The following is a 25,535-nucleotide window of genomic DNA, read 5'->3' as shown; positions in this document are numbered from 1 at the left end:
TAGAAGGGTTGGCCTAATTGAATTAATGCTAAGAGACCAATATGAATTCGAGATACATTTTAAGACTCTTGAACTGTTCCGCTCTCTAAACTCTGCTCCTACAAAAGAGTGACTGGCTGGGAAGGATCTCATCTCGAGTGACCCCCAGTAACCCTGAACCCAGCTCTAGCACAGACTGTATTCTGTGCACAAGATCTGCATATATAAGCGGGGGATAAAAGTATGACTATATTTCCTCAATAAGTCGACACCATCAATTAAATGTTTTTCCACCTGACTTCAAAATATGTATTTTAAAACATAGACATTAGAGAAATATGGCCGTAATCCACATTTACACTATGTTGTTTCTCAGAGGCCTTGATTAAAGTAACAACACAACACAGGTGCGGGAGGAGGTGGCAGATGCGCCCAAGTTCATCTGTCCATCCTTCTGTTACTACAACCACCATCCCCCACCTGCCCAATCCATGCGCTATGGCCAGGCTCCCCCACACTGCCACAGCCAAGTGGCACCATGTGGGTTCATACCACAGCCTCCCAACACAGGAGGGTGGACCACTGACCAACAACAGCCGTGTTAGCTAATGGGAGGGGCAAGGGCCACTCAGGATTGCCGTGCATTTTCCCCTGCAGTATTCATTCATTTAAGGCATCAACCCTTAGCTTGAATAAACTACTTGACCTCAACCCTCAATTAAACAAGACACCATGCCTGAGAGGTGAAGCTGACTTATAAAATGACTAATATGATGAGGTATCTTTTCTCTCCCCAAAACAAAGAGACTGGAGGGGGACACAAAAAACCCTACAAAACTAGAGAAACCAGAGATTAAACAAACAGGAATGTGTACTCCACCAAATCTCATTGTTTCGGAACTAAGGGGCTTCCCTTCAAGCTCCGAGGATGTTGTGGGCATTTGGGATTCAGGGTTCCAGGGCTATTTCCCTGTCTCAGACACAACCCTTCCCAGAAATACTCCACTGGAGCCCTTCAGGACGAGGACCAAACCTTACTCCCTGAAAGCTACTTAAGAGGCCCTTCCATAACAGCCCTAGGCAGGTAATACCCACACCATGGGAGAGCCATCCCCACAGTCATTCACAGACAGCCTATCAGTTTGGAAAGGCTGGGGTTTTTCGCTTGTTTGTTTTTATGGAGGAAGCACAGCAGACAGGCCCGTGGATCGAAATGCTTAAGATCCTCTGAAAAAATGTCCCCACACAAACCGGACTCCCCACCACGTGCAACTACTACTCCTCCTCTGCACTGAATCCCTCCTAGAACACCCCTCTGCAGAGTCCACTAGAGCATGACCCAGAATTCCAGTCACCAAGTAGCAGTCTGCGCCCTGAGAACAGGCATTCTTGGCTACGTGTCGTTTATTTAGGAAACGGGGTTGAAAGCAGAATTATTTCTTTTTGTTACATGCCTACAAACAGAACTGCTATCAAGCTTTTAAATGATACTTAAGCCCTGAATACAGTTTTTACATTAATTTTCATGTAGTCCTGCCCTCCAAGAGCCAAATATCTCTACTAGAGAAAAACTGGTAAGTCAACCCGGACAGAGAGGCAAGGTCAGTCACAACACTGGCAGAACCGAGACCAGGACACAGGCTCCTGCCTCCAAGACCCACGGCTCTTTCCAGGAGACCGTGCTGCAGGAGTTCCCCTCACCTCGGCCGAACGCTCAGCTCCGGGATGGTTCGGATGAATCTGGGGTGACTTATCGGGAGAAACCTGGGGATACAAATCAGGTCAAACCATTTCTCTTTCTCTCCGTGACAGCATACACTGGCGATCAGCTTCTCTCCACTCCCCGCCACACTTAAAAAACCGCCTGCCCCGCCGCCACACCGCCATTGGTGGCAGGTCAGGCCTGAGGGTCCCCATGCTCTGCAGCACACGTTAAGGAGCTGGCTCATCTGATCTTTTAGGGTTTTTGTATGAAACCCTGAAAATAATTTTCTTTACAGACTATATACTCCAATTCCTTCATTCTGAAAGTTAGGAAACCGCCTGGCAGGCATAGCTCAGTGGATGGAGCGTGGGCTGCAAACCAGTGTCGCAGGGTCGATTCCCAGTCAGGGTACATGCCTGGTTTGCAGGCCATGACCCCCAGCAACCGCACATTGATGTTTCTCTCTCTCTCTCTCTCTCTCTTTCTCCCTCCCTTCCCTCTCTAAAAATAAATAAATAAATAAAATCTAAAAAAAAAAGAAGAAAAGGATTTACTGTTAAAAAAAGAATAAAATGATATAATTATTAAAAAAAAAGTTAGGAAACTGAGGTCTAGAGAAAATAAAGGACTTACCGAAGATCTCACGGTTATTAATGAAATTAATAATGCAAGTTATTGCTAGACTTTGAAGTCTTTTTTTGCTTTTCTTACTATAACAAAGTTTTCTGCTACAATAACATATTGTAACAAGATTTAAAGCAAATGAGTATAACTCAGGCACGCAGGGCAGGGTGAATGACAGTAACTGCTGATGCGGAGGGCGGCCTGTTAGGCACGTTACACACCGGCTGTCCTCTCAGTCTCTACACCTTCCCTACGAAATAATTGCTACCATCACTCACACTTCACAAAGTAAGCAACCACCTCTCCTCTAAGCCGCCCACCCCGCAAAGCCTCCATACTTGAATGTCTTCATGTCTCGCCCGCCAATCACTCGGGCAGTGACCTTCTTCCCGACTTTCAGCTTGGCAGTAGGAGAGGTGCCCACTGGAACATCATCTAGAATGTGGGAGGCATGGATGCAGCCAATGGTGCCGTTTTCCAGGGTCACAACCACATGGGTGGGCTTAATGGACTTGATGGTCCCTGTGACCATGTCCCCAATGGAGAGGGCATGCTCCTTTTTAGTCCCTGCGACCAGAGCCGGATCCCCTTCATCATCCTCGTCGACTGTCTCAGAGTCCTTCCGGGTCTGCCTCATGGTCCTCTTAGCAGCTGGCCCCTCAACGGCCAGAAGAAGACCAGTCACTCCCGGTTCCGTGGTCTTGATGGTTAGGGAGACACCCTGTCCCACCTGCAACTTCTCCGAGTCAAAGCGGAAGGTGTCGTTGAGATGAGTGGTCAGGGAGAAAGCTGCCAGGTCGCCAGTCTCTACCAGGGAAGCAATGGCGAAGGACTCCTCCAAATACTGCACCACCGCCTGGTGCTCACTGCCTTTCTTCAACTGGAAAACAGGACACCCACCGTCCCCACTTCTTACAGGGCTCAAATACTCATTCACTGCCTGCTGGCCCCACACAGTGAGTGGGGCTGGGAGAGCCTGTGGTGCCAGGGCAGCCTCGGCCAGTCTGGGTGGTGACAGACCAGCCCTCACCTCCTCGGCCGAGCTTTCCCCTCCTGTGCAGTGAGGTGGCTTGACTGAAGTCAGGATGCCACACCAGAATCACCTGGGGCTAGCTTTTGTTCTGTTTGAATTCCGAGTCCCAGGTCCTATCCTCGAACTAGTGAAATCTGCCAGGTAACTTGTAAGGGTACTCCTCCAGCTTTAAGACAGTATGGCTCCCGCCTCTCTCAGTCCTACAGCTCTCCCCCCAGCTTATTTACTCTTTCATTCAACAAGGAGTCGCTACTAAGAGCGTACTATGTGCTAGGCATTTAGCCCACCTTTCTCCTAAATCTGCTATGCTCACGCTGACATGTACCAGCTCCACTTGGATGATAAGACAGAGTAAGGACCTGCTGGGACACTTAGTAAGGATAGTATTGTTTTCTATTTCTCTTTGTCCCTTGAAGTCTTAAAATTACAAGCAACTAGAGGTTAAGAAATATCCGTATATACTACCTCTTCGTACCACATCCTACTCAACTGAGTGCTCAGTACATACTACAGTACTAACGGACAATGACCAAATACAGATGTCACCCAGAGAAAAATTCTGCGAGATTTGAGATTCCCCTCAAACCCATAATTCTCTCACATAAAAGTGTTCAGGAGAGGATATCGATGAGCAGCCTGGAGGTCAGAACTACCCACGGACGTGTTTTGTTTGGGTCATGTTATGTTTTAAAAATGGTTTTCAGCCTTTCTCACTCTTATTTCATATGAAAACCCAAATTCTGCCTGCTGTTCACAATCAAAGACTAGCAACACCAGACCCAGACGCTCCTGCCTGATGCCCACCAGAGGGAAACGAGTGGTCCGCCCCTCAGTGGGTGGAGCACGCACTCCGCAGGCTGGCGAAGGCTTACCGCTACCACCACCGCCGTAACCCACCTGGCCCGCTGCACTCACTCCCACTCCCTGCTCGGCCCTTACCATCTGAACCAGAGTGGAAGTCGGTGCTACTCATGACCAACCAGGATGCCAGGTGTAAACTGGGAATGACACAGATAAAACCAGGCCTAAGGTCAACCTGTCTCCAAGCACTTGTGTTAGAATTCCTGGGCAATATGTGTGTGGCTGAAGGGTATATAATGCCTTTAAAACCACGGAAATGAAAGTCATCAGCAAGCTTACCTTTTTAGCTTTTCTATTCACCAAATCGTGGCAAAGGGAAACATGCACTTCCAACTTCACCATGTCAACGTGCAGGATCACGGCCTTCTTTTTCTGCCCAGCTTCCACCTCCTGCCCTACAGTGCAGAACCAGACACAACACGGTCACCCCCCCTCCCTGGAGCAGGGGGCAGGGAGACAGGGAAGGGGGCCCTGCAGACTCTTAGGCACGAAAAGAAGAAAGGACACGTGTCCTGAGTCTGTGCAGGCCAGAGAAACCAAGGGCCTAGCTCCCACAATTCAAGTTCAGGTGTGTCTTACCTTATGCAACCTGATGTATAAAAATCCAGATTTACCTAATTTGAACAATAAAAGGATTCCTACCTAAACCTTCTTTACAATGCTGTCAGTTGTCCTGATTTGCATTCACACAGGACAGGCATACCAAAAGTTTCTACTGAATCAGCTCACCTACCCCACGCATTTGGAAATTCTGTATCCAAGGAAGGAAGCAATGGGCAAGGGTTCCCCCACCAACCAGTGGGCAAGACCAAAGCACTCACCTGCCCGGTGGTATTTGCTGGCTCTCAGAACCAGGCCAGGCACCGGGCCCTCGCTGAACACCACAGAACCATCTTCTAACACCTCCTGCACCTCCAGGTCAAGGACCATCCCTGGGATCATCTCGGCCAGCGTCTGGATCAACACAGAGTCTGCCAGAGCCCCAGAGGAAGCAGGAATTAGCAAGAAGAAACAACATTCTTACCTATCTTTTCCTTAAGAAATGCACTGCTGCGCAGAGAACAGTGGAGCGCTGACGCACTGTGAAGGTGACATCACTTTCGGTAAAAAGCATCTGATATGCAGGAAAATTTTTATCGCAGGGAGAGACACGTACGGCTCGTGCTAACCCTACCTGGCCATAACTCATGCATACAGCCAACCAATGCCAGAAACACACCCTTTCCTTCGGTTTCTGAATTCTCCTTCTTTCTCTCTGGAATCTACCCTCCTGAGAGCTTCTTACTCCCAAACCCCGCTAGGGCTCCAACAATCTTCCGCAGCGGTTCAAAGCTCAGGAGGGTCAGAATAGCAACCCCTCACCAAGCCCTCTGGCAGGTCCCTATTCCATCTTACCGCCCACGGTATGTCACACAAAGGAATGAAAAGGGAGGTGAATGGATTCACAACAAAAGCAGCCCTGAGGAGGCCCAGAACTGAGGGAAGCATTGGCTCTGGACAAGGGTGCAAGGGGGCCTCCAGGATGCGGGCAGTGATCTTGATCTGAAGCTGGGTGATAGGTAAACAGGTGTGTTCATTTTATACACATTTACTGAGCTGAGCCGTAAATGATTTGTGCACTTTTTGCATCATGCTCCCATTCTGAAAAGTTAATCAAAGGTGTTGTCAGTATCTAGAATGCCCAACTACTCAGGGGAACAGGCGGGCATCACTTACTACGCAGGAACCCCTCCCGGCCCTCGGCAACCCCCCCCGCCATCACGCGCACCTCGGTTGCTCATGAGACTGCGCACGCCCTGCCGCTCCTCCAGGCACTGGCTCAGGAGGAGGAGGCTGGTGGTGGCCCGGTCCCCCAGACTGCAGTCCGACAGCCGCAGAGACAGCAGCATCCGCTGCTTCTCCTCATCCACGTTGGTCACCTTCGCCACCACCGTCTGCCCCTCGACAAAGTGGTCACTTGTGGAGGTCACAAATTTGTCACTCATGATCTAAACAGAATAGGCAGAAAATGGAAACAGAGACACACACCTCTGTTAAGACAACCCATTAACATGACCAGAAAGGGGTGTAAAAGGTGAGGAGATGGGGCCCAGAAAGTTGCCCCGGCCCTCTCTGAGTCCAGCTCCAACCCCTTCCATCAAAACAGAGCGTGAAGGAGAAAAGGCGCCCTTCCCGCAGGAGGGCACGGATGGTATCTCAGCTCCATGCCCCCAACCAGGGGCCTTTACACCATGCCCCTGAAAACTGAAAATCTTCCAAGGCATCCACACACCCTGCTCCTTCCCATCGACTCTCCGGTTCCACGACCCTGTGCACTCATACGTGGAGCGGCACTTACAGCTTTGGGGGCCAGTCCGCTGAGACCTGAAGGGAACTGGACGAACACACCGTAGTCCTTGATGCTCCTCACAAAACCCATGAGCAGCATTCCAGGGTGGATTTCTGAGAAGCTCTTGGGATCCTGGCCCCCCTCTACTGTGGAGACCAGCGCTGGCTTCCTACAAAGGAGCTAGCGGCACTTCATCAAGGAATATTGCAGAAAGGGCAGATGAAATGACCACCTCCCCCATCTTTCCCCACCATACACCACCCCCTGCTCCCTGGGTCTCTAAGTGTGCAGACCCGCAGCAGCAGCAGCACCTGGAACTTGTAAGAAATGCAAATCCTTCAGCACCACCCCAGACCTACGGACTGGAAACTCCGAGGTGGGGCCCAGCGAGCGGTGGGAACAGCCCCCCACGTGATTCCGATGACAGTCAAGCTGGAGACTCGCTGTTCTAGTCCTTTCCTTAACTCCAGACGACTGGAGGAGCCAAAACAGGAATGGCTCTTCCCTGCGGCTTGGCAGCTAGACTGGCCCCCACATGGTCCTCTATGACCTTCCCACTAACCAACCCTACCTCAGCTCCTCCGCCTCTCTGCACTCCAAGGAGATTTTATATGCTGTGAGAAAAGAGGCAATGTTCTCCTTTAAAACACCCATACCAAGATGAAAGGGAACACTCTGAGCCCAATAACCCTTTGGGGGAATGAATGAGGGTGGAAAAGGACAGCAACTACTCTGTTAGTTATTCCAACTCACGGGGCGAGCACTGAGTGCCCTGAGAAGGCAGAGGCGCCACCGGAACAGCCCCGCTGGGCCGGGCAGGCCGCACCACCTCCCCCTCACCCGGGACTCCACTCTGCCCCCACCACCGGCATCTGCTGGCGGGATTCCACTCCCACTCTTGCTTTTCACCAGGGAAATACAGGGAAGTGCAGGCTTGCTCATTGGTTCGGTTTTATGGAAGTAGTCAAAGGGCCAACTTTTCCCAGGGGGTTTCCAATGAAGAGCACAGCCCAGCCCAGAGCCTCCCCCTGACAGTGACCGTGACTCCCCAGATACCGCTAAAGGATACGACGTGGCCCTCACTCTGGCTCAGACACAGCACTCTGTGAAGGGTGTCACCGGCCTGGAGCCAGTGATACAGCAGTGGGCCGTTGGCGACGTGGTCCGACAGGTGAGACGTGGGGAGGAAAGCAGGGATGTTGTGGGGCAGGACGGCCACCTCCAGGCCGTCTTTGGTCTTCTCTAAAACCTTCACATCCACCAACTATCCAGGGGACAGAAAGAGGAAAAAAACAGCGCTTGTATTGGGCAGAGAGCACAACCTCGTCCGGGTCAGGCAGAGCCCAGAGGCATCCAATTCCAGCACCAGGAATCATGGAAAGGTCAAGATCAGAGCTTTCTCCATATCCACACCACCATCCCAAAGACGCAGCAGGCGCACCCATGCACCCGCCCAGACCCATCGGTACGTTCACGCCATTCCTCTCCCAAGTCCCTCCACAGGGTCCCAGAGGAAGGATGGTCTCGCACTACGGCCCTAGGAACCAGAGAGGAACGAGGGCAGCAGCACACTGCCGAAAAGCCACCCCATGACACAGCGTTCCTGCCCCGCCAGCTGCCCTTCGCTCTGACATACAGGGAGGAACATACGTGAGGTTCTCCCTCAAAACCCCAATCCCGCCGGCCCCAGCATCTTAGCTACTACCTTGGCCCTCCCCCTCCCCTGGGTTCCAGCACCCCACGTGTCAGGGGCACCTGCTCTCGGCAACTGTAAACCCAAACAACTCGTCTGGAGAAGTTCGTGTACCTGACCAACATTAACGGTTTTTCCTTTCTTCTGGCCACGCCCCGCATGCTCTTTCTTTGGATCACTCAATAGCTTGAAGGACAAAAGCATCCTCTCTTTGGACGGCTCACAGTTCAGCACCGCAACCTTCACCACCTGGTGGGAAACCACGCCTGCTCAGCAAACTCCTCCCAAGAGGCCCGTCCGACCCTGGAGAGCGGTGTCCTCCACCGGCTCTGCAGAGACCTTGGCAGATCCTCCCAGATTCTGGGTCAGATCAGAACGCAGCGAAAAGAAATGTATGGAGAACTACACAGAAACCCCCTCCCCGAGTCAGCCTTTAGGTGAAAGCAACACATGAATACATTTTTGATATGACCTCAAATTCTAAAAGATTCTCCCCAGACAGACCCAGATTTGCTAGCTTTATGACACTGCCCCCTGGTGGTGGCAGCGGCCTCAGAACCACTTCTGTGTGAGGGACACCAGCGTGTTACCGCCAAAGACTAATTTCTTCCCAATTGTGGGTCTGAGGTCCATCAGTTTGCCCGCTCCTGTTGAAACCTCCTGAGGGTTTCTCTCTGCTCTGTTCCCAACCCCTCCACCCAGCTGGCTCGGGCCCACTGCCCCATACGCTCTCTTCCTCATCTATTAAAAAACTGCTCTCCATACCACTCCTTCAAATCTGCGGTCATGGGGTCACCAAGGGTCGGAGCCTGTCTGGGGAAAGGATTACCTGGCCGGCATAAAAGACCCTCTCTGGGTCTGGGACATACTCGGCACTGAGCTCGTGCTTGGGTACCAGTCCCTGCACATCGTTGTAGAACTTCACAATGCAGCCATAGTCCTTGACCCTGAGGATGAAGCCATGTGTCTGCAGACCAGGCTTGGCGTCGGCATAGCAGGTGATGGCAGGAAGTTTGGACTCAACCAGGGTTTTCTTCAGAGTCATCATCAGCTTTTTGGCTTCAGGGTCACAAAGCAAAACCTAGGGAAAAGGATACTGGCTGTCATCAAGTTACCTGTTACTAAGAGGGCCACCGAGCTGGTCTCTGCAACCCCCTAACCCAGAAGCCGTGGCCAGTCCCTAAGAACCCGCTATCTCTTTCCCTCTGAGGATAATCTCAGCTGCAGACACTCTTTGCTTCCTGCTGGGCAACAACTCCGGGAGCATTCATCTCTATTTCAGATGCACTTCCTCCCACAAGCTCCCTCCTGGGTCTGCAGCAACACTCATCATCCCACTGCACCTTCCGAGGCATGCGTCAGTTACTTCTACCTGCCTTAGCTCCTGCCTAGACCACTAGTATCTCATCTGATAGCAGGAATGACTGAGGCAATTTACCGTCTGTGTATTAGCTGTAAGCTAAGACCAGGAGATCCAACCATTTCTCATCCCTCAGAAAGTCATCTCCCAAGGGCAGAGAAATTCCTCTACTTATAAGCCCCTCCTGACCCCACAATCATAAAATATTGTGCCAATGGGTAATCAATCTCTTTGTTGACTGAAGTGAAAGAAAATTAAAACAAGAAAACACAGTAATAAAATACAATGAAAACAGTGAAAAGTACTGTGCACTATCACCTCTAATCTCACAACTTTGTGAAGCTTTTCTTGAGATTCAAGCCTTTGTAAGAAGACACTCAGTTTCGGCAGCTTTGTTTGGGCTATTTCGGTGCCTGACATACTGCTTGCTCCTCCTCAACCTACAAAATCTTACCCGTCCTTTCTAGTTCAAGTCCCACCTCTGCCAGAAATCAAGGATACATTACTGTTACACAGAACTAAATGTGAAGACTGGTTCTGCCATTTATTAGCTGTGTGACTTTGGGCAAGATACTTGGCTTCCCTAAGCTTTAATTTCCCCACCTGCAAAATAAGGATAATAGTACTTACTTTACAGGGTTGTCTGTTTTAAGGACTAAATGAAATAATGCATTTCATGTGCCCAGCATAGCAACTGGCACAAAATACACATTACGTGGTCGGTGCTACTGCCATCATCAAGACTCTTGCTGCCCCAGTCTGCCCTCACCTCCCCTTTCTGAGATACGATCCGAGGAGATACTCTGCACCAAACCACGTGGCAAAAAGTCACACACTGGCCTGTCCTCCTCATGTATCGATATTTTAACTCTCAATCATACTACACAATTCTCAAAGACAGGAAGCCAGCTTTCTCTTCTCGATGTCAAGCATAACACTGAAGATACTGCGGGATCATTTAGTGGAAAAATGGGCAGCGAGTTTCATATGGGCAGAAACTCCATATGAAAAGCACTATTCTTCCCATTGGGCCAAATCCCCAACACAGACCCTTCCGAAGGCTCACCCGGCATGTGACTTCGTCCCCAACGCGGTACTTCTTCTCTGGATTCTTCATCGGGATGTCAGCCAGGTGCACAGGAGGCACCAGGCCCCTGATTTGCTCACTCACTTTCACCAACATCCCGTATGGCTTTATGGTCAGCACTGTGCCCTAGGGAGTCCCAACAGAAGATGCCATCATGCCTCCAGAATGGTTTCCTCCACCTCTTAAAACAAAGCATGTCACACCTCTCTTTCGAAGTCCAGGTTTCTGGGCTAACTGTGCCTGTTATTCCAAATCTCATGGGGGTAAAGCACACACCCCCCACACTGTGCTGGATGTAGTCAGGCTTATGTATGGGAACCTTCGCATCTTTTGCGTGTGTGTGTGTGTCTGCCTTACACATGTATTCTCTAAAGGAGGGGACTGTGTCTCCTAAAAAATAAAGGGGAGCTGCTCAATTGAGGCTAAAGGGTTGAAAACGGGAGGCCACTGGAACTGGCTCCTTAGTAACATCCCAGGCAGGCAGATCATCACAAAACTGCCTTTTGACCTGGTGTAGTAAGCGCCGTACATGCCAGGGTTGATGACTACCATCTCTGTAGTTGGGTGGTCCTGCTGAGACCTTACCTTGAAATCAATTACAAGTTCCCCAAAGGAGGGGAAAAAAATCCCAGTTAGCAGAGAGACAAGGAATGTGGCTTTAAACGTGTTCCCATGAGGACAAATGAACGGAATGTTAATCTGTGAAATAAAACATGTCCGAAGCCGGGGGAGCATCTAGATGCTCGAGGCCTTACCTTTACCAGTGCCCCAGGCTTGATGTCATGAAAGCTCAGGTACTGGGCTTCAATAACAGACCTAGAACAAAAGGAAATACAAGATTAAACAAACCAGGGCAGAGGTACCTAAAATTCAGGGCCACTAAAATCACGCTGGCAAGGAGGGAAACCTGCACCAAGCAGGCCAGGAGAAAATGCGAACGCACTTCTGCGCAGGAGCTCACCGCCACACGCCCCACGTGCCGGAAACACTTACGTGCGCAGCGAGAGCAAAGCCAGTTCGTCCATTTGGCTGTAGTTGATGATTCTACACTTGTGAGTGTTTCCTGGCTTGAAGGCCTCAGGACTGAAGGCACTCTTAGAATCAGAGAGGTGGCTGAGCTGCAAAGGACCATGTGGTTAAGGGTGAGCCAGAGACAACAGATCTGAGGCAATCAGACGTTGAAACAAAACAAGGTGACATTAATCACCTACCATAAAATCAGCACTCTAACAACCTGTTAAAATAATTCCTCTAACTACAAAACTGCTCTTTATCATTGCAGAATCTCTATGTCAGAGAACAGTCTATGGGTTAGTAAATTGTAGCTCACAGCTGGTGCCCATTTTTATAAACTCAAGTTTTACTGGAACATAGCTGTGCCCATACATTTACATTTACATAGACACCATTTACATGGTGTCTATGCATGCTTCCAGACTGTAACAACAGAGTTGACTAGTTAGGACAGAGACCATATGGCCCACAAGCCTAAAATATTCACTAGCTGGACCTTTAAGAAAAACTTGGCCAAGTCCTGGTGTTGATCCTACCTCATTCTTACACCTACAATCCACTAGATATCAAATATGTCAAACTTACTCCAAGGCATTCTAATATAACAAACAGGCACTGTTTGGTCCCAGACAGTCTGCCACACTTGGGGATATTCAAAAACAGGGAACTAATTAAGGAATGGAAGAAGCAGAAAAGGACCCATGTGTCCCAACAGTCCTTCTAGTGGTAAGATCCTAAGGAAACAAAGAGACTCCGTACCCGAGCATAGGCCAGAGACCCATCCTTCAGTCTGAAAGTGGCCCCGGCCTTGCTGAAAAAGCCCTGGACAGGAATGTCATCCAGGACAGCTCCCAGGTGCTGACAAGACAGGCGGGTGAGTGGGCGCCCAGGCTGCAGGAAGATGGGGCGCAGGCTCAGCCGCACAGCCCTGGTCCGAGGATGGACACAGAGGACACAGGCCCTCACCTAGAGAAGGGAAAGGACATAATGAACAGGAGGAGGCACACAGGAGCTGAGGTCCCTGAGGGCAGACTTTCGGAGGTCAGGACTCCATGTGCTGACCAGGTTGTGGGTATTTAAGTACTAAAACTGACTTGTGCATCAAGGAGCATGCAGAAAATTCAAACCAAGTGTCCCAAAGGAACTGTGTCCAATGCATCAAGGCCACCAGGCCAATAATACACATGCAACAGACACCATGGGAGGGGTCACTACATCAGACGCTGCTCTAAATACGCACGAAACCACCCGCCCTGACCACCGGGTGTCAGCATGCAAAATGTCTCAACTCTGTACGCAAAGATGACTACTGGGAGAAGATAATTACTACAAAGAGGTTCACTAAATGTTAACAGTATTATCATTAGGTCGTGGAAAAGCCTATTTTAGCTTATTACAAAGACATCTCCATAGTATCCATTACCATGAATAAAAACAAGAAAAAAACACTTTAGGATAAAAAAATTCTGAATCCTACATATTGAAATTTTCTTCTCAAATATCCACGTTAATTGTAGAAAATTTGAATTTTTATATAAGGGTAGAAAAATTACCCAAAGTTAATCACCATTAAGACCTGTTCCCATAACCTTTCAGTATTTTAACTAGGTATACTCCTTAAAATTTTTTTCAAAATTGTTTTTTTTTTTACATTCTTAGCATGTTTTAAATCATATTTTCCTATTTAGACATATTTCTTGTTCTCTTAAACGGGATCTATTATACTCATGGTATTTTGTAAAATTATATTTTTCTATTTAAGCATACATCGTGTTCTCTCCTGTTAAATACTCCTCTGAAACACTTTAAATTATAAAAGCAAAAGATTCGCTACCAAAAAAAAAATCAAACCACATGGAAGGATAAGAAATAAAAACTGAAAGTTTCCTCCCCCTCCACAGGCTCCCTCTCTAACTTCGGTCCCCAGAGATAACCACCGGTGGTTTTCTGCGATCCTTCTAGGCACTTTCTCTCCCCCTTGCCCCCTCCCTGCACACCCGTGCACACGCAGTCCTAGGACCTGCCCCAAAGCTAACTGGGACACTGGGTAGCTGATTGGACTACAACTGGCATTAAGAAAAGACAGGTGCAACATTACTTACTGCTTGATTTGGGGAGTATGTTCCAGCTTTCTTGGGATCCAAGTGCATGAAGTCAACCAGGCCAGTGAAGAATGAGAGGAAGTTTAGTGTAAGGCCCAGTGGCATCACCTAGGAACAAACAGGACATGTCGTGAAAAACATCTCTCTGAAGGCACAAGAATGTGAGAGCCACTGTTCATACTGGACGCCACATCTCCCCTCCCCCAGCCAAACCTTATCAATTTTGCTTCCTCCGACTCTAAGCGGCACGACAGCCCTGGCACTGGCTGTCTCTTCACTAAGCAAGCCCACCTCCCTTCCAGAAAGAGAAGATGCTGATCCTCCCACTCCGGCATTTCCCAATGGGAAGGAAAGCACTTTGCTCAAGGGTCTCCAGAGAACTGCCAGCTTGACAACTCAGACAAATTGTTGCTAACTTGGTCATTTGCCCAGAAAAAGAAAGTAAAACTCAAATGGCTGCGCAAGAAAGACCCTGGCCCTGGCTGGTGTGGCTCAGTTTTATTGGAGCATCATCCCATAAACCAAAAGGTCACGGGTTCAATTTCCAGTCAGGGCACATGCCTAGGTTATGGGTTCAGTCCCTGGTCGGGGTGCGTACCCAAGGCAACCAACTGATTTTTCTCACATTAATGTTTCTCTCCCTCTCTCTTCCTTCTCCTCTCTCTATAATCAATAAGCAAGCAAGACACCTACCATGAGCAAGCCAACTCACCTACTGAGCCCCCCCAAAATTAGAAATTAAGGTGAGAAACACCTCAAAAGAAAGCAATGAGGTAGCTGACTTAAATCAAGAACTTCCAAAGAAAATGGGAGTTATTTTCTGGGAAAACCATACCAGATTCAAAACACAGGAAGACGGCAAACCTTAAAATGTGGATTAAGTAAAATTGTGAATGTCGTACGGATGTGGACATAGAAGACGGCCAGCCCCTTCCCCATCTAGCTATCAGGCAGTCAGGCTTAGACCCTCCTGGGCAGGTCCTTTCCAGAGGAGTGTCTGTCACACGACAGAGAAGACTTAAAACGATGACGTTTGGAGGCTGCCCCCCAAAAGTCTGCTAGCTCCTGCTCCTGACAGCAACACCCAGCCAGTCAGCAAGTCCCGCCCAGGTACCCAGACTTCCTAACAGTTTTTAGTGCCTCACGTGCAGCGCGGCCGTCAAAACAAAACTTCAGTACAGTATGGGAGGTTCAAGTTGAGAGACTCTCCCAGAAGGTAGAATAAAGACAAATATGTGCACATTATCAAGAAAGAGGTTCATCCATGAATTCCAGGTTCATAGTAACCGACATTCCAGGGAAAAAAAAAAGAGAGAGAGAGAGCCCTGGCTGGTGTAGCTCAGTGGATTGAGCGCATGCCTGTGAACTAAAGCATCACCGGTTTGATTCCCAGTCAGGGCACACGCCTGGGTTGCAGGCCATATCCCCAGTATGGGGTGTGCTAGAGGGAACCACACATTGATGTTTCAAAATCTTAAAAAAAAAAAGGGAGAAATTTATACTTTAAAACAAAAAAAGATCTAATAAGGGACTGGTATCCAGAATATATAAAGGATGCTTACAATTTAACAATAAAAAGACAACCTAGTTTTAAAGCAGACAAAGGTTTTTGAATAGGTATTTCTCTAAAGATATACAAATGACCAATAAGCACATGAAAAGATGCTCAATATCTACATCACTAATAATTACAAAAATGCAAATCAAAATCACAATGAGATACCACTTCACATGCACTAGCATGGTTACAATAAAAGAAGGATAATAATGGGTGTTTGTGAGAATGCAGAGAAATTGTAACCCTTACATGGCTGGTGGACATTTAAAACGGTGTGGCCATTCCAGCAGTTCCTCAAAAAGTTACCATGTAACCCAGCAATTCCATTCCTAGGTGTATATACCCAAGAGAAACGAAAACACATGTCCACACAAAAACTTACACGTGAGTTTCACAGCAGCATTGCTCATAAAAAGCTGGAAATCACCCAAATGTCTACCAAATGATGAACTGACAAAACCTACTATATCCACACAGTAGAATACTACTCAGCCATGAAAAGTAATGAACAACTGATATGTGGTACAACACAGATGAACCTTAAAAACACGATGCTAAGTGAGAGAAATCAGACACACAAGGCCACATATTGTATGATTTCATTTACATGAAATATTCAGAACAGGCAAATCTAAAGACAAAAAAGTAGATTAGTGGTCGCCAGGGATTCAGGGAGGGAGGAATAGAAAGTGACCACTAATGGGTACCGGGTGTCTCACTGAGGTGGTGAAAATGTTTAGATTAAATAGTGGCCGTGGCTGCACACCCTTGTGAATACACACACACACACACACACACACACACACACACAACCGAGCTACACACTTTAAAATTATATGAATTACATCTCACGTGTAAAGAAGAAACTTTCCCAGAACTGAAGGATCTGCATTTCTGTATCATAAAAGCCCAACACAAATAGATGAAGAGCTGTTCTACCAAAGCACAGCATCACGACACTTTCAAATAGAAGGAATAAAGACAGCATTTAAACGCACACATACAGGAAAAGAACATCAGACTTTCAATCATAACTGAGGCCAGATAACAATGGGAATAATGCTTCAAAATTCTGAGTAATTTTTTACCTAGAATTCTAAACCCAGCTTAACTATCAATCACATGTGAGAGTAGAGTAACAATGATTTCAGATATAGTAAACGTGCAGAAAAGAAACATAGCAGGCCCAAGACCATGATCCGTACAAAAGCCTGTTTCCAATGTTAGCACTTGGCTAGAGTCTTGGAACTTGGACTTTGGGAAGGTTCCTACCACTCCCAGAACTGAGTACCTAAAGTAACTGTACCTAAACTGTTCGTGTAAATGATTCGGTTTATGCTAAACACTTGCATTCCTTATGCGAGCCTGGAATTTTGGTACATGCCAGGCAGAGGGTGCCAACACGACCTGCCCCAATTAAGGGCACTAAGCTGCTGATAAGTGTCCTTGGCAGACAACATTTCACCTGCATTATCATAACTTGCTGCCAGAGGAATTAAGTACATCCTCTGTGGCTCCGCTGGGAGAAGACGCTTGGATGCTAGTGCCTTGTTTCTTCCAGACTTCATTCCATCAGCCCTTTTTCCCTTTGCTGATTTTGCTTTGCCTCCTTCGACTATAATAAATCACAGCTGTGAGTACCACTGTCTGCCGAGCCCCGAGAGTCTTCCTGATGAACTGAACCTAGGAGTGGTCTTGGGGACCCCTGACCTACTAGGTCAAGGAAGTAACCTCCCATGTACCTTTCCAAAAGTGCTTCTGGCGACCGTGCCATACTAGAATGAGGGAGTAAATCGAAAAGGAGTAACACGCGGAGTCCGAGAGGCTCCAGTACAGGAGCAGGGTGGCAGTAAAAGGGGCTCCAGGTGGCAATAAAAGTAACCAAGAGATTATTGAAAGAGCTTGAAAACACGGAAAAATATAGCGAACGAAAAATAACTATAGGAAGTATGAAGACACAGCAATAGGCAGAAGAGAATTTAGCAAATGATCAAAAAGAGAGCTGATTATCAACTCCAGGAAAAAGCTGTTCAACAAATTGCCACAGTGTATTAATTACCTAGCTCAGCAGTAAACAAAATTTACATAGTCATAAAAACTTAAATACCAAATACTGATTTATCCAACTTTTAATCTATCTCTGGTGGGAGGCTGGGGCAGGGGAAGGGATTATTAAGAGAGGCAAATTTTCGTCTACCTTGAGAAGTTTAAAACTCAGGGCCTACAACTGAGAAACCAAGAGGTACCAACAGAAGCTTATGTTAGAAATGTGGAGGTAGATTTCAAAAGATAAGCTAAAAGAGTTAACAATGTGGTTAGGAAGGATGAAATAGTTCATTTTAAGTCTTTTTAATACCATTTGACTTTTTTGATCAGCAATAATACACGCCACACATGTAATTTTAGGTTTTCGAGCAGATTTTTAAAATGTCAAAAAAAGAGGTAAAATTTGTTTTAGTAGTTTACTGAAGTCAATATATCCAAAATATTATCATTTCACATGCATCACTGGCTAGGTTTCAAGTGCGTAATAGCCATATGCCATCAGTGGCTACCCTAGTGTACAGCACAATTTTATATTATGTGCACGTACTTTAATAAAAATTATTTTTATTTTAGAGGTTAGTAAGGGCAATGAACAGCTTACCTTCTCTACCTGGCCTTTGACTACCAGTCCGGGTAGCAAGTTATTAAGGGTCCAGTTTTGCTCCTCAGTAGCAAAGGCAGCAGAAACTTCAGAATGACCGACAGACAGACGAACAACTCCTCCGTTGCCTCTCACCTCTTCAATGACGCAGTTCAGGTACTGACCCACCTTCAGCTCGGCGCCTGTAAGCCCCGCCCCAGCCCACAAAAGGAAAAATACCCATGAGAAGGGCCTTTAACTTGGGTTTGAGCAGTACCTGAAATAATCCGTGGCCTACTTGCCCAGTTACAATCTACCACTCCCCAAATTCCCCATCTCTAAGGGACCAACTACAAGACTGAAGTGACCCTAATTGATCTGGAAATTGATCACAAAAATATGACAATTTCAAAAAGGCAGGAGAACCGGCTGGTTCACAGGCCTTGGAGGCTCAAACTTCAGTGGAATCTCCTCCGTGAGAAACAGTAAAAACGGCCCATCACATCTTGGCCAGACCCAGCCACTCGCTGGCCCTTCACACATACTCCCTTTTCTATCGGCCAGGATTAACCACTGATTTCAGCAAAGCCTTCAGGGTCACCGTTCTGTAATTTACTCATTGAAGTGGCATCTGAACAGTGTAATCCCACACATCCCCCCTCCCGGCCATGCACTGGCCCCTCCGCTTCCCTCACCTTTGTTCTTCTGTCTGACATAATCCTGGGCTTTCTGCAGTGGCAGGAAAGCTCTGGCCCCAGCAACACCAACGTCCACTAGGTAGCCATGGTCTTCCCGACTGGACACAGTGCCTGTGAGCAGCTGGAGGAAGAGAAAGCATTCCCCAAAAGTTCCAAAGCCGAAGGTAATGGGACAACTGATAAACATCCACTACGAAATATGTTTCTACCATCAATCTCAACACTTTATGCCATAATCCCACCTTCCTTTTGACTTTAAACCTTAATCCCACCAGAGGATAAAAAAGGGAAAGATACCAACTTTAACTCTCCAGGGCTACAAGGGTTTTACCGCTTCCAGACAGTGAGGAGTGCACTAGACAGAAGAAGAATGGAACGCCAGAGAGGAGCCTCTCCTGTGCAGAACGTTCAAAAGACAGGAGACACAGCCCTGTAGGGTCACTCCCAGCACTGTCACTGGTGAGAATACAGAACTACCTTCCTTTTTGTCCTCATGTCTTTTCTAACCACCTCCAAGACAAAACAAAACAAAACAAAACAAAACAAAACAAAACCCAAAAACTTGCCCACCTCCTTCACGCTTCATGGGAAGCAGTGCAGCATTCAAATCAGGCCCTGACACTTACTATTTGGTCTTTGGCAAGACTCACTTCAATTTCTCCGATTCCATTTTCTCAAACAAACAAGAGGGATATTGACCTGCCTCACAGGGTTCCTGTGAGAATTTCTTCAAATAAAGTCTAAAACTGCACCTGTCACATAGCAGGCTCTCCACACTTGCCAATTTCCTGAAACTTGGCTTCCTTTTACTCCCCTTTCTACCCAACTTTCAGGGCCGGACCCAACATCCACTGCTTCTGCTCAAACATTACAAGGTCATGTTGATCTCCTCCCTCCTAATTACAAGAGTACTTGAATGAGCGCAGCTTACCTAAATGTTTTGTACCTACTGGACTTGGAGGCTCTGAGCTGGGACTAATTTTAGGATGGAGAGAATCGGTGGGGGGCTGCCCATTAGCATAGATGATAGACAAATTGTCCTGTCTACTCTGTCTCTTGCTCTTGGAGAGCAGCCCTCAAGCATTCCCCACAAATGCTAGATGGCCTTTGAAAACACTTAACCTGTGAAGAAGTCTGGGTGAGAAAGACACTTCAAGGAACTCACCATCAGCAAGTCCCCAGCTAAGGCACCTTGGAGGCTTTTTTCCCTCCTACCAGCCAATCTTTGATTTGCTTTCCCTTTCTCCCCTCCAGGGTAAAATGATTAGGTTCCCAGGTCTTCAATTTCCAGTCAGTATCCAAAGCACCCTCAGGAAAAGACCCACCCCTGTGTGTAACAGTGAAGCTGAAAGTAAAAGGTGATCGAGACACTCCCTGGGAGGCCGGGCAGGGCAGGGAGGAGGCCTGCTGCCGGCTCCCCTTCCCTGAACCAGATACGCACCATGCCGGGCTTCAGGGCTTCTGCGCTCAGCACTTTGTTGACATTTTTGGGGTTCAGAGATAGCTTCACACTCTTTTTGCCTTTCTCTGTGATGCCCAGACTGCTCACCACACATCTCACCAGCATCCCAGGAGAGAAGAGCTCAGGTAAGCTAGCCAGGTCCTGCATGACACAAATGAGAAAGCCCGCCCTGATACATATCCTTCCCCACAACCAAGAATCCACTGCCCAATAGATCAGCTTCTCATCCTCACACGCCAAGGACGCAAGAGGCAATGAAGACAGTAACTGCTCATCCACAAAGGAGGATGGGTCTGTGGCCAAATCAGTCTTGAATTTCCATATAAAGTCTCCAAGTATCTTGTCAAAATATTGTCATAATGACTGCTCAAAAGAGTTGTCTGAAGACCCTAGCCAAGTAGGTCAGTCGGTCTGAGTGTCATCCCAATGTGCAAGGTTGTGCCCGGTCCCCCGTCAGGGCACAAACAAGAATCAACCAACGGATGCATAGATAAGTGGAACAACGAATTGATGTTTCTCTGTCTCTCTCCCTACCCCTGCCCCAATCCTTCCTTCTCTCTCCCTCAAAAAAAATTAAATTAAAATAAATTCATCTACAAAGACTAAAGGGATGGTTGCCAAGGGGACAAGGATCAGGGATGGGTGAAAAAAAGTGAAGGGGAATACAGTCAATAGTATTGTGATAAGTCTGCACAGTGACAGATAACTAGTAGAATTAGTGGGGTGCTCACACTATAAGGTATAAAAATGTCGAATCACTATACTGTATACCTGAAAGCAATATAACTATTATAATATTGTATATCAACTGAACTTAATTGAAAAAAAGAGTTGTCTATATTTATTGGCCCACTTCTTCATCTCCTATTTGCTCTTCAGCTTACTGCAATCTGCATTCCACCCCTCACTCTATCACTTCATCTCCCAGTGAAGTCGTGAATGATCCGTGTCGCCAAATCAACAGTTCATTTTGCAGTCCTTCTCTTACGTGACTTTTAAAAAGAATGTAACACCAGAGACTGCTCCTTCCTCCCCAGCTTTCAAGACCAAAAGGTCTTTGTTCATCGGTTTTCGCTGTCTGGCCCTCCTTCTGCTCCGACGGCAACTCTCCTTTCATTCAGCAACTAAAAGGCGGTGCTGATTCGTGGGTCAATCTTTAGTCTCTTCTCACCGCATTTACTCCCTATGAGCGACTACTTCTACTTCTCCCTTCGTAGCTTCAGTTACCACCCACACAAAGAAGGCTCACGCATTTTTGTTTCCTTGTCTCAAACTCAACATGGCAAAAAGCAAATCGCAATCATCTCTCGCAATCCAGGTCCCCTTTCAAGATTTCCTATCTCAGAATGCCATGGCTCTCCACCAAATCACAGACAACAGAAACCTAGGACTCATCCATGACACTTCCGCCTCACCGCCCATACCCGCTACGTCACTGAGCACCAACTTTACCTCCTCAGCCCTCAGTAAACCCTGAACCCACACTGCTGTCAATCTCAGAGCCTGGACTACCACAACGGCCTCCCAACTGGTCTCTGGGCAACTACTCTCGCCTCTCCAATTTATTCCCTATGCTGTCTACCTGTCCCCCACCCCAATGAGAATCTGTCAAGGCCTTGTCATTAATTCTAGAATGAAAAACCAATCCTTCACATGGTCTGGCCCCCACCCAGCCCTCCAGCCCCATCCCACACCACTCTCCCTTGCTGCCTCTGCTCTAGCCGCTTCTCTCTGCTACATACCACACTCTTTCTGCCTGGATTCCCTTCCTTCTTCACCTAGTACAGCCTCATCCTTCAGATCTCAGCTCAAGCATCTGTTCCTCTGAGAAGTCTTCCAGGCTCCCTGGTCTAAGTCAAAATTCCCTTATTTAAAAAACAAAACTATTATAAACTTTCATGGCACCTTGTAATTTTCCTTCTTAGCACTCAGCAAACTTGTGATCTTATATTTATTTGTACACCACTTATTTTCCTTACCTTCAGAGGTTCTTCTTGCGCCACCTGCTCATTGAGCTTTTTGGTGTAAGCATCACAGATTTCAGTTACTTGCACAAACCCCTGGAGGCCATTGGGGAGACTAATCACCAGTTCCAGTTCATTTACCTCTTTCACACAACCCAAAATCCGCATTCCCTCACACAGGGACTAGAAGAGAAAAAGTGAAATCAGCACAATAGGGAAGAGAAGAATGAATGGGGAGGTTGTGGTGGCGGGTATGGCTTCTAGTCTCAACTCTGACATATACAAGTTACAGGAAGTACATATGTGTTTGTATCAATGCACTTTAACGTCTGACTGAGCACCATAAAAGGTGGAAATTATACAACAGTGTTAACAGCACCAGAGTGCTGGAGGGCACTTCAACCTTGTATTTTATGCCAAGCAACCTAACCTCAAATGCCTGACAGGCAACAAAAGGAAGGATGGAGGCCAGTGCAGACAATGGCAGTCTGGAGCGCGGAGGCCAGGTCTAACCGTGCAACCACCCACTCAGCTCCATGTGACTATGAGCACAAGGGAATGCGAGCAGGGCTGCTCAAGTTATTGCCAGTTCTAACCTACACATTTACTGCAACAAAGCCCCCTGGGATAGGAACGGGATGAGCTAAAAAGAAAACAGACAAACAAAAAATACATGATCCCAAGCATGTTAGTAATAGAATGAAATGATGCTTAATTCTGAGCACACACTGCAAGAATCTCTATAGACACGAGCAAAATCCTCACACACATGAATGAAAGGAATGAAGAGGAAAAGGAAGCAAGAGGGAAGAACAACATACACAAACTGAAGCAACTCAGGTACTTAGTTTAAAATAAAACCAAACTTTAACAAACCTCAATACTAAGGATTTCAAACTTTTCTTTTACAGACTTGCTGCTTTCCCTCTTTTCGATTTTCAACTTTTTTGACTTTGCTGGACCTGTCTGGCTCTTTTTCCTTTTGGTGGATTCCTCTTCAGCAGAAATCTAAAGGGGGAAAAAAGTTCCAAAGAATGAAAAGAAGCAATCTTGGCCTTTCCCTCCAATTTCAGGTCATCTGTCACCTTGCTCCATTATTCCTCCACTCCACCTCACTCCCAAATGTTCCTTTAATTCCTACTTCAATCCTAATGCTCCCAATTTGCACCCAATGCTCCCCTTGCCCAAAAGTTGCCCTCTGTGTTCTCAAAAGCCCCCTTTCTCTAGCATTTTCCCTCCCCTAACTTGGGACGGATGCTGGGGGGCCCCAAAATAAGAAGCAATTTGAAACAATGCATGAATAGAAAGTGGAGTCAGGAAGACCCAGTTTGAACTCCCAATTCCACCATAACGAGCTGTGTGGTTTCAGCTAAATTATATAACCTCTCTTAGCCTCAGTTCCTCACCATAGACAGAACGGAGTTCTCTATTTTGTAGCACAGTTGGGAAAATAACATAAAATAGACATAAGGCCATATAATAAAATGCTAGTCCCCTGCCCTCCAGCATTTAAAGCATAGCTGCCATAGGTGAAAATTATGAGTTCTAATGCAAATTCTGACCATTATACATGGCAGGAAGGACCCCAATGATCTAATGCTTTCTCTCCATCCTGTATCAACACGGCACAAAGTTCCTAAGAATAAGGAACAAGAGCAACGCAAACTCAAATATCAAATGCCATGCTCCAAAAAGTATAGTCTTACGGTAGTGTGAACTCGCTAGCATGTTCAATTTACAAACATAGACTTCAAAAACAAACAAACATGAAAAACAACAAATTCTCACACAGGACTCATTGTTCCCAATGATATTACAGAGAAAGTGTTTAGTGACTCTTACCAAACAAGCATACCACTTACATCAAATAAATTGTCTTGTTCAACTGAATGCTCAAAAGCTTTCTCTGATTTGTGGGTCTTTCTTGTGCCCCCACGGGGGAAGCTTTCTTCCATGGATGCCATGTTTACGTCTCCTAAAAACAATGCAAAGAGTTACCAGGACATGTGACTTTGGTGTCAGATTTCCTAAAGGCTGTGATCGATGGGCAAGAGATAGAGCCTTCTAGCATCAGTGAACTAGACAGCATTTGGGACCAAGGAATAGATGATTTAATGCCATGCCCCATATAATCCACATTTCATCTTTCCAAAGTCTCTCCTTGCAGTCACAAATCTACATGCTTTGCTCCAAGGAAAAAAGTTAGAGATTCAAATGTAGTAAATAGCATTAAGCAGCTACATTTAAGTCAGAAATACACAACTGAATAAATCACTCCCTACCTTCAAAGAACATGAACACTTTTAAGAAGATAAAACAAGTATGCAAATAATTTAAAATACAAATCAGATTATACACTATCAACATAGGAAGTGATGAGGCTTCAGTAAAGGATGCAAGCGTCCTAAAGAAGATGTTTTGGGGCTAAATGTTAAAGATGAATGGAATTTTGATAGGTGGAAAGGGAAAAGCAGAAGGAATGTGAGAAAAAAGCATGGAAACAGGAAAAGCCAATTATTTCAATGAGCACCAGCAATTTTGTCTGTCAAACAATTGCTCAAAAGCCTGCTGTTACCTTTCTACAAAGGGCTGTTCAACTAGACAACAAGGCAAATAAGGCATAATAACTGGAATTAAATTTTAAAAAACAGATTAGGCTTTTTTGTAGAAGATCTTCAATTAGATACCATTAGTTAAATGTTAGGCAGAGACTTACGGAGTTAGAATGATTGCTAAAGTTAGAACAAACAGAATAGTAATCAAGGAAAATACACCGCAGGCTACAGATTGAACAGGAAAAGAGACAGAACTGAAGGAAGGTAAACCAGGTAGGATTCAACTGCAGTACAACCGAGAAACCATGAGAGTCAAGTACAAGTGAGTTGCGAGTGAGGACGGAAGATAGGAGGGCTTGGTCCTGAGGACCTTGGGAATAAGAACCTGTCTGTAAAGGCTTGAGATTGTAGCAGAGGTGACCACGGAGAGGTAGGCAAGGATTGGGAAGGATGTATGTTTCCTAGAAGTAGACAAGTGCAGAGTCTAACTTGCTGAAAATTTTATCTTTAATCTCATTTCAGACAAAGGGACACCAGAGCTTCAAAGAGGCGATCCAGAGGCAAAGAGGGGACTTCAGCTGCTTTCCGGGGACAGAGCCTGATGTTACAGAAGCCACTCGTGCGCTGCCGGCTTCTGAGCCGGGCTGGAGTGGTAGAATCACTCACTCGGCATGCGGAGAGCACGGTAGAGACCCGGGGGACCTAGCCCTTGGATAGACTTGGCGGCTACAAAGTGTCTGTCCTGTGCCCTCACTCACCAGCTTCGCGACGCCGGCGGTCTCAACCTCGGAGGCCACGCCACTGTCTCCACACACGCGGAGACCTGTCTGTCCAAAGCACAATGATGCTCTTCCGGAAGCGGGGGCGGACCCAAAGCCCTACTTC

At 46.9% G+C, this 25,535-nt stretch overlaps 1 protein-coding gene across 1 annotated transcript in view; it reads right to left on the bottom strand.

Annotated features, from left to right (window-relative positions):
- The window catches only part of PDCD11 (programmed cell death 11), a 39,219-nt gene extending 13,713 nt beyond the window's left edge, over positions 1 to 25,506 (bottom strand). Inside the window, exons 1-21 of the mRNA XM_045853932.1 lie at positions 25,409 to 25,506; positions 23,958 to 24,070; positions 22,972 to 23,103; positions 22,111 to 22,278; positions 20,111 to 20,272; positions 18,667 to 18,790; positions 17,993 to 18,174; positions 13,788 to 13,895; positions 12,445 to 12,651; positions 11,665 to 11,789; positions 11,427 to 11,487; positions 10,651 to 10,797; positions 9,054 to 9,305; positions 8,339 to 8,473; positions 7,601 to 7,795; positions 6,541 to 6,711; positions 5,971 to 6,190; positions 5,024 to 5,173; positions 4,482 to 4,597; positions 2,647 to 3,188; positions 1,681 to 1,743 (exon numbers count right to left, since the gene is read on the bottom strand). Of these exons, the coding sequence (XP_045709888.1) occupies positions 1,681 to 1,743; positions 2,647 to 3,188; positions 4,482 to 4,597; positions 5,024 to 5,173; positions 5,971 to 6,190; positions 6,541 to 6,711; positions 7,601 to 7,795; positions 8,339 to 8,473; positions 9,054 to 9,305; positions 10,651 to 10,797; positions 11,427 to 11,487; positions 11,665 to 11,789; positions 12,445 to 12,651; positions 13,788 to 13,895; positions 17,993 to 18,174; positions 18,667 to 18,790; positions 20,111 to 20,272; positions 22,111 to 22,278; positions 22,972 to 23,103; positions 23,958 to 24,059 (3,362 nt within the window). The 5' untranslated portion in view covers positions 24,060 to 24,070; positions 25,409 to 25,506. The remainder of the gene's footprint in view (positions 1 to 1,680; positions 1,744 to 2,646; positions 3,189 to 4,481; positions 4,598 to 5,023; positions 5,174 to 5,970; positions 6,191 to 6,540; positions 6,712 to 7,600; positions 7,796 to 8,338; positions 8,474 to 9,053; positions 9,306 to 10,650; positions 10,798 to 11,426; positions 11,488 to 11,664; positions 11,790 to 12,444; positions 12,652 to 13,787; positions 13,896 to 17,992; positions 18,175 to 18,666; positions 18,791 to 20,110; positions 20,273 to 22,110; positions 22,279 to 22,971; positions 23,104 to 23,957; positions 24,071 to 25,408) is intronic.
- Between the last annotated feature and the right edge of the window lie 29 nt (positions 25,507 to 25,535).

The sequence above is a fragment of the Phyllostomus hastatus genome, unplaced genomic scaffold, assembly GCF_019186645.2.
Source record: "Phyllostomus hastatus isolate PE091 unplaced genomic scaffold, TTU_PhHast_1.1 phas_scaffold_1066, whole genome shotgun sequence".
NCBI lineage: Eukaryota > Metazoa > Chordata > Mammalia > Chiroptera > Phyllostomidae > Phyllostomus > Phyllostomus hastatus.
This window is presented reverse-complemented; position numbering and strand designations above follow the sequence as displayed.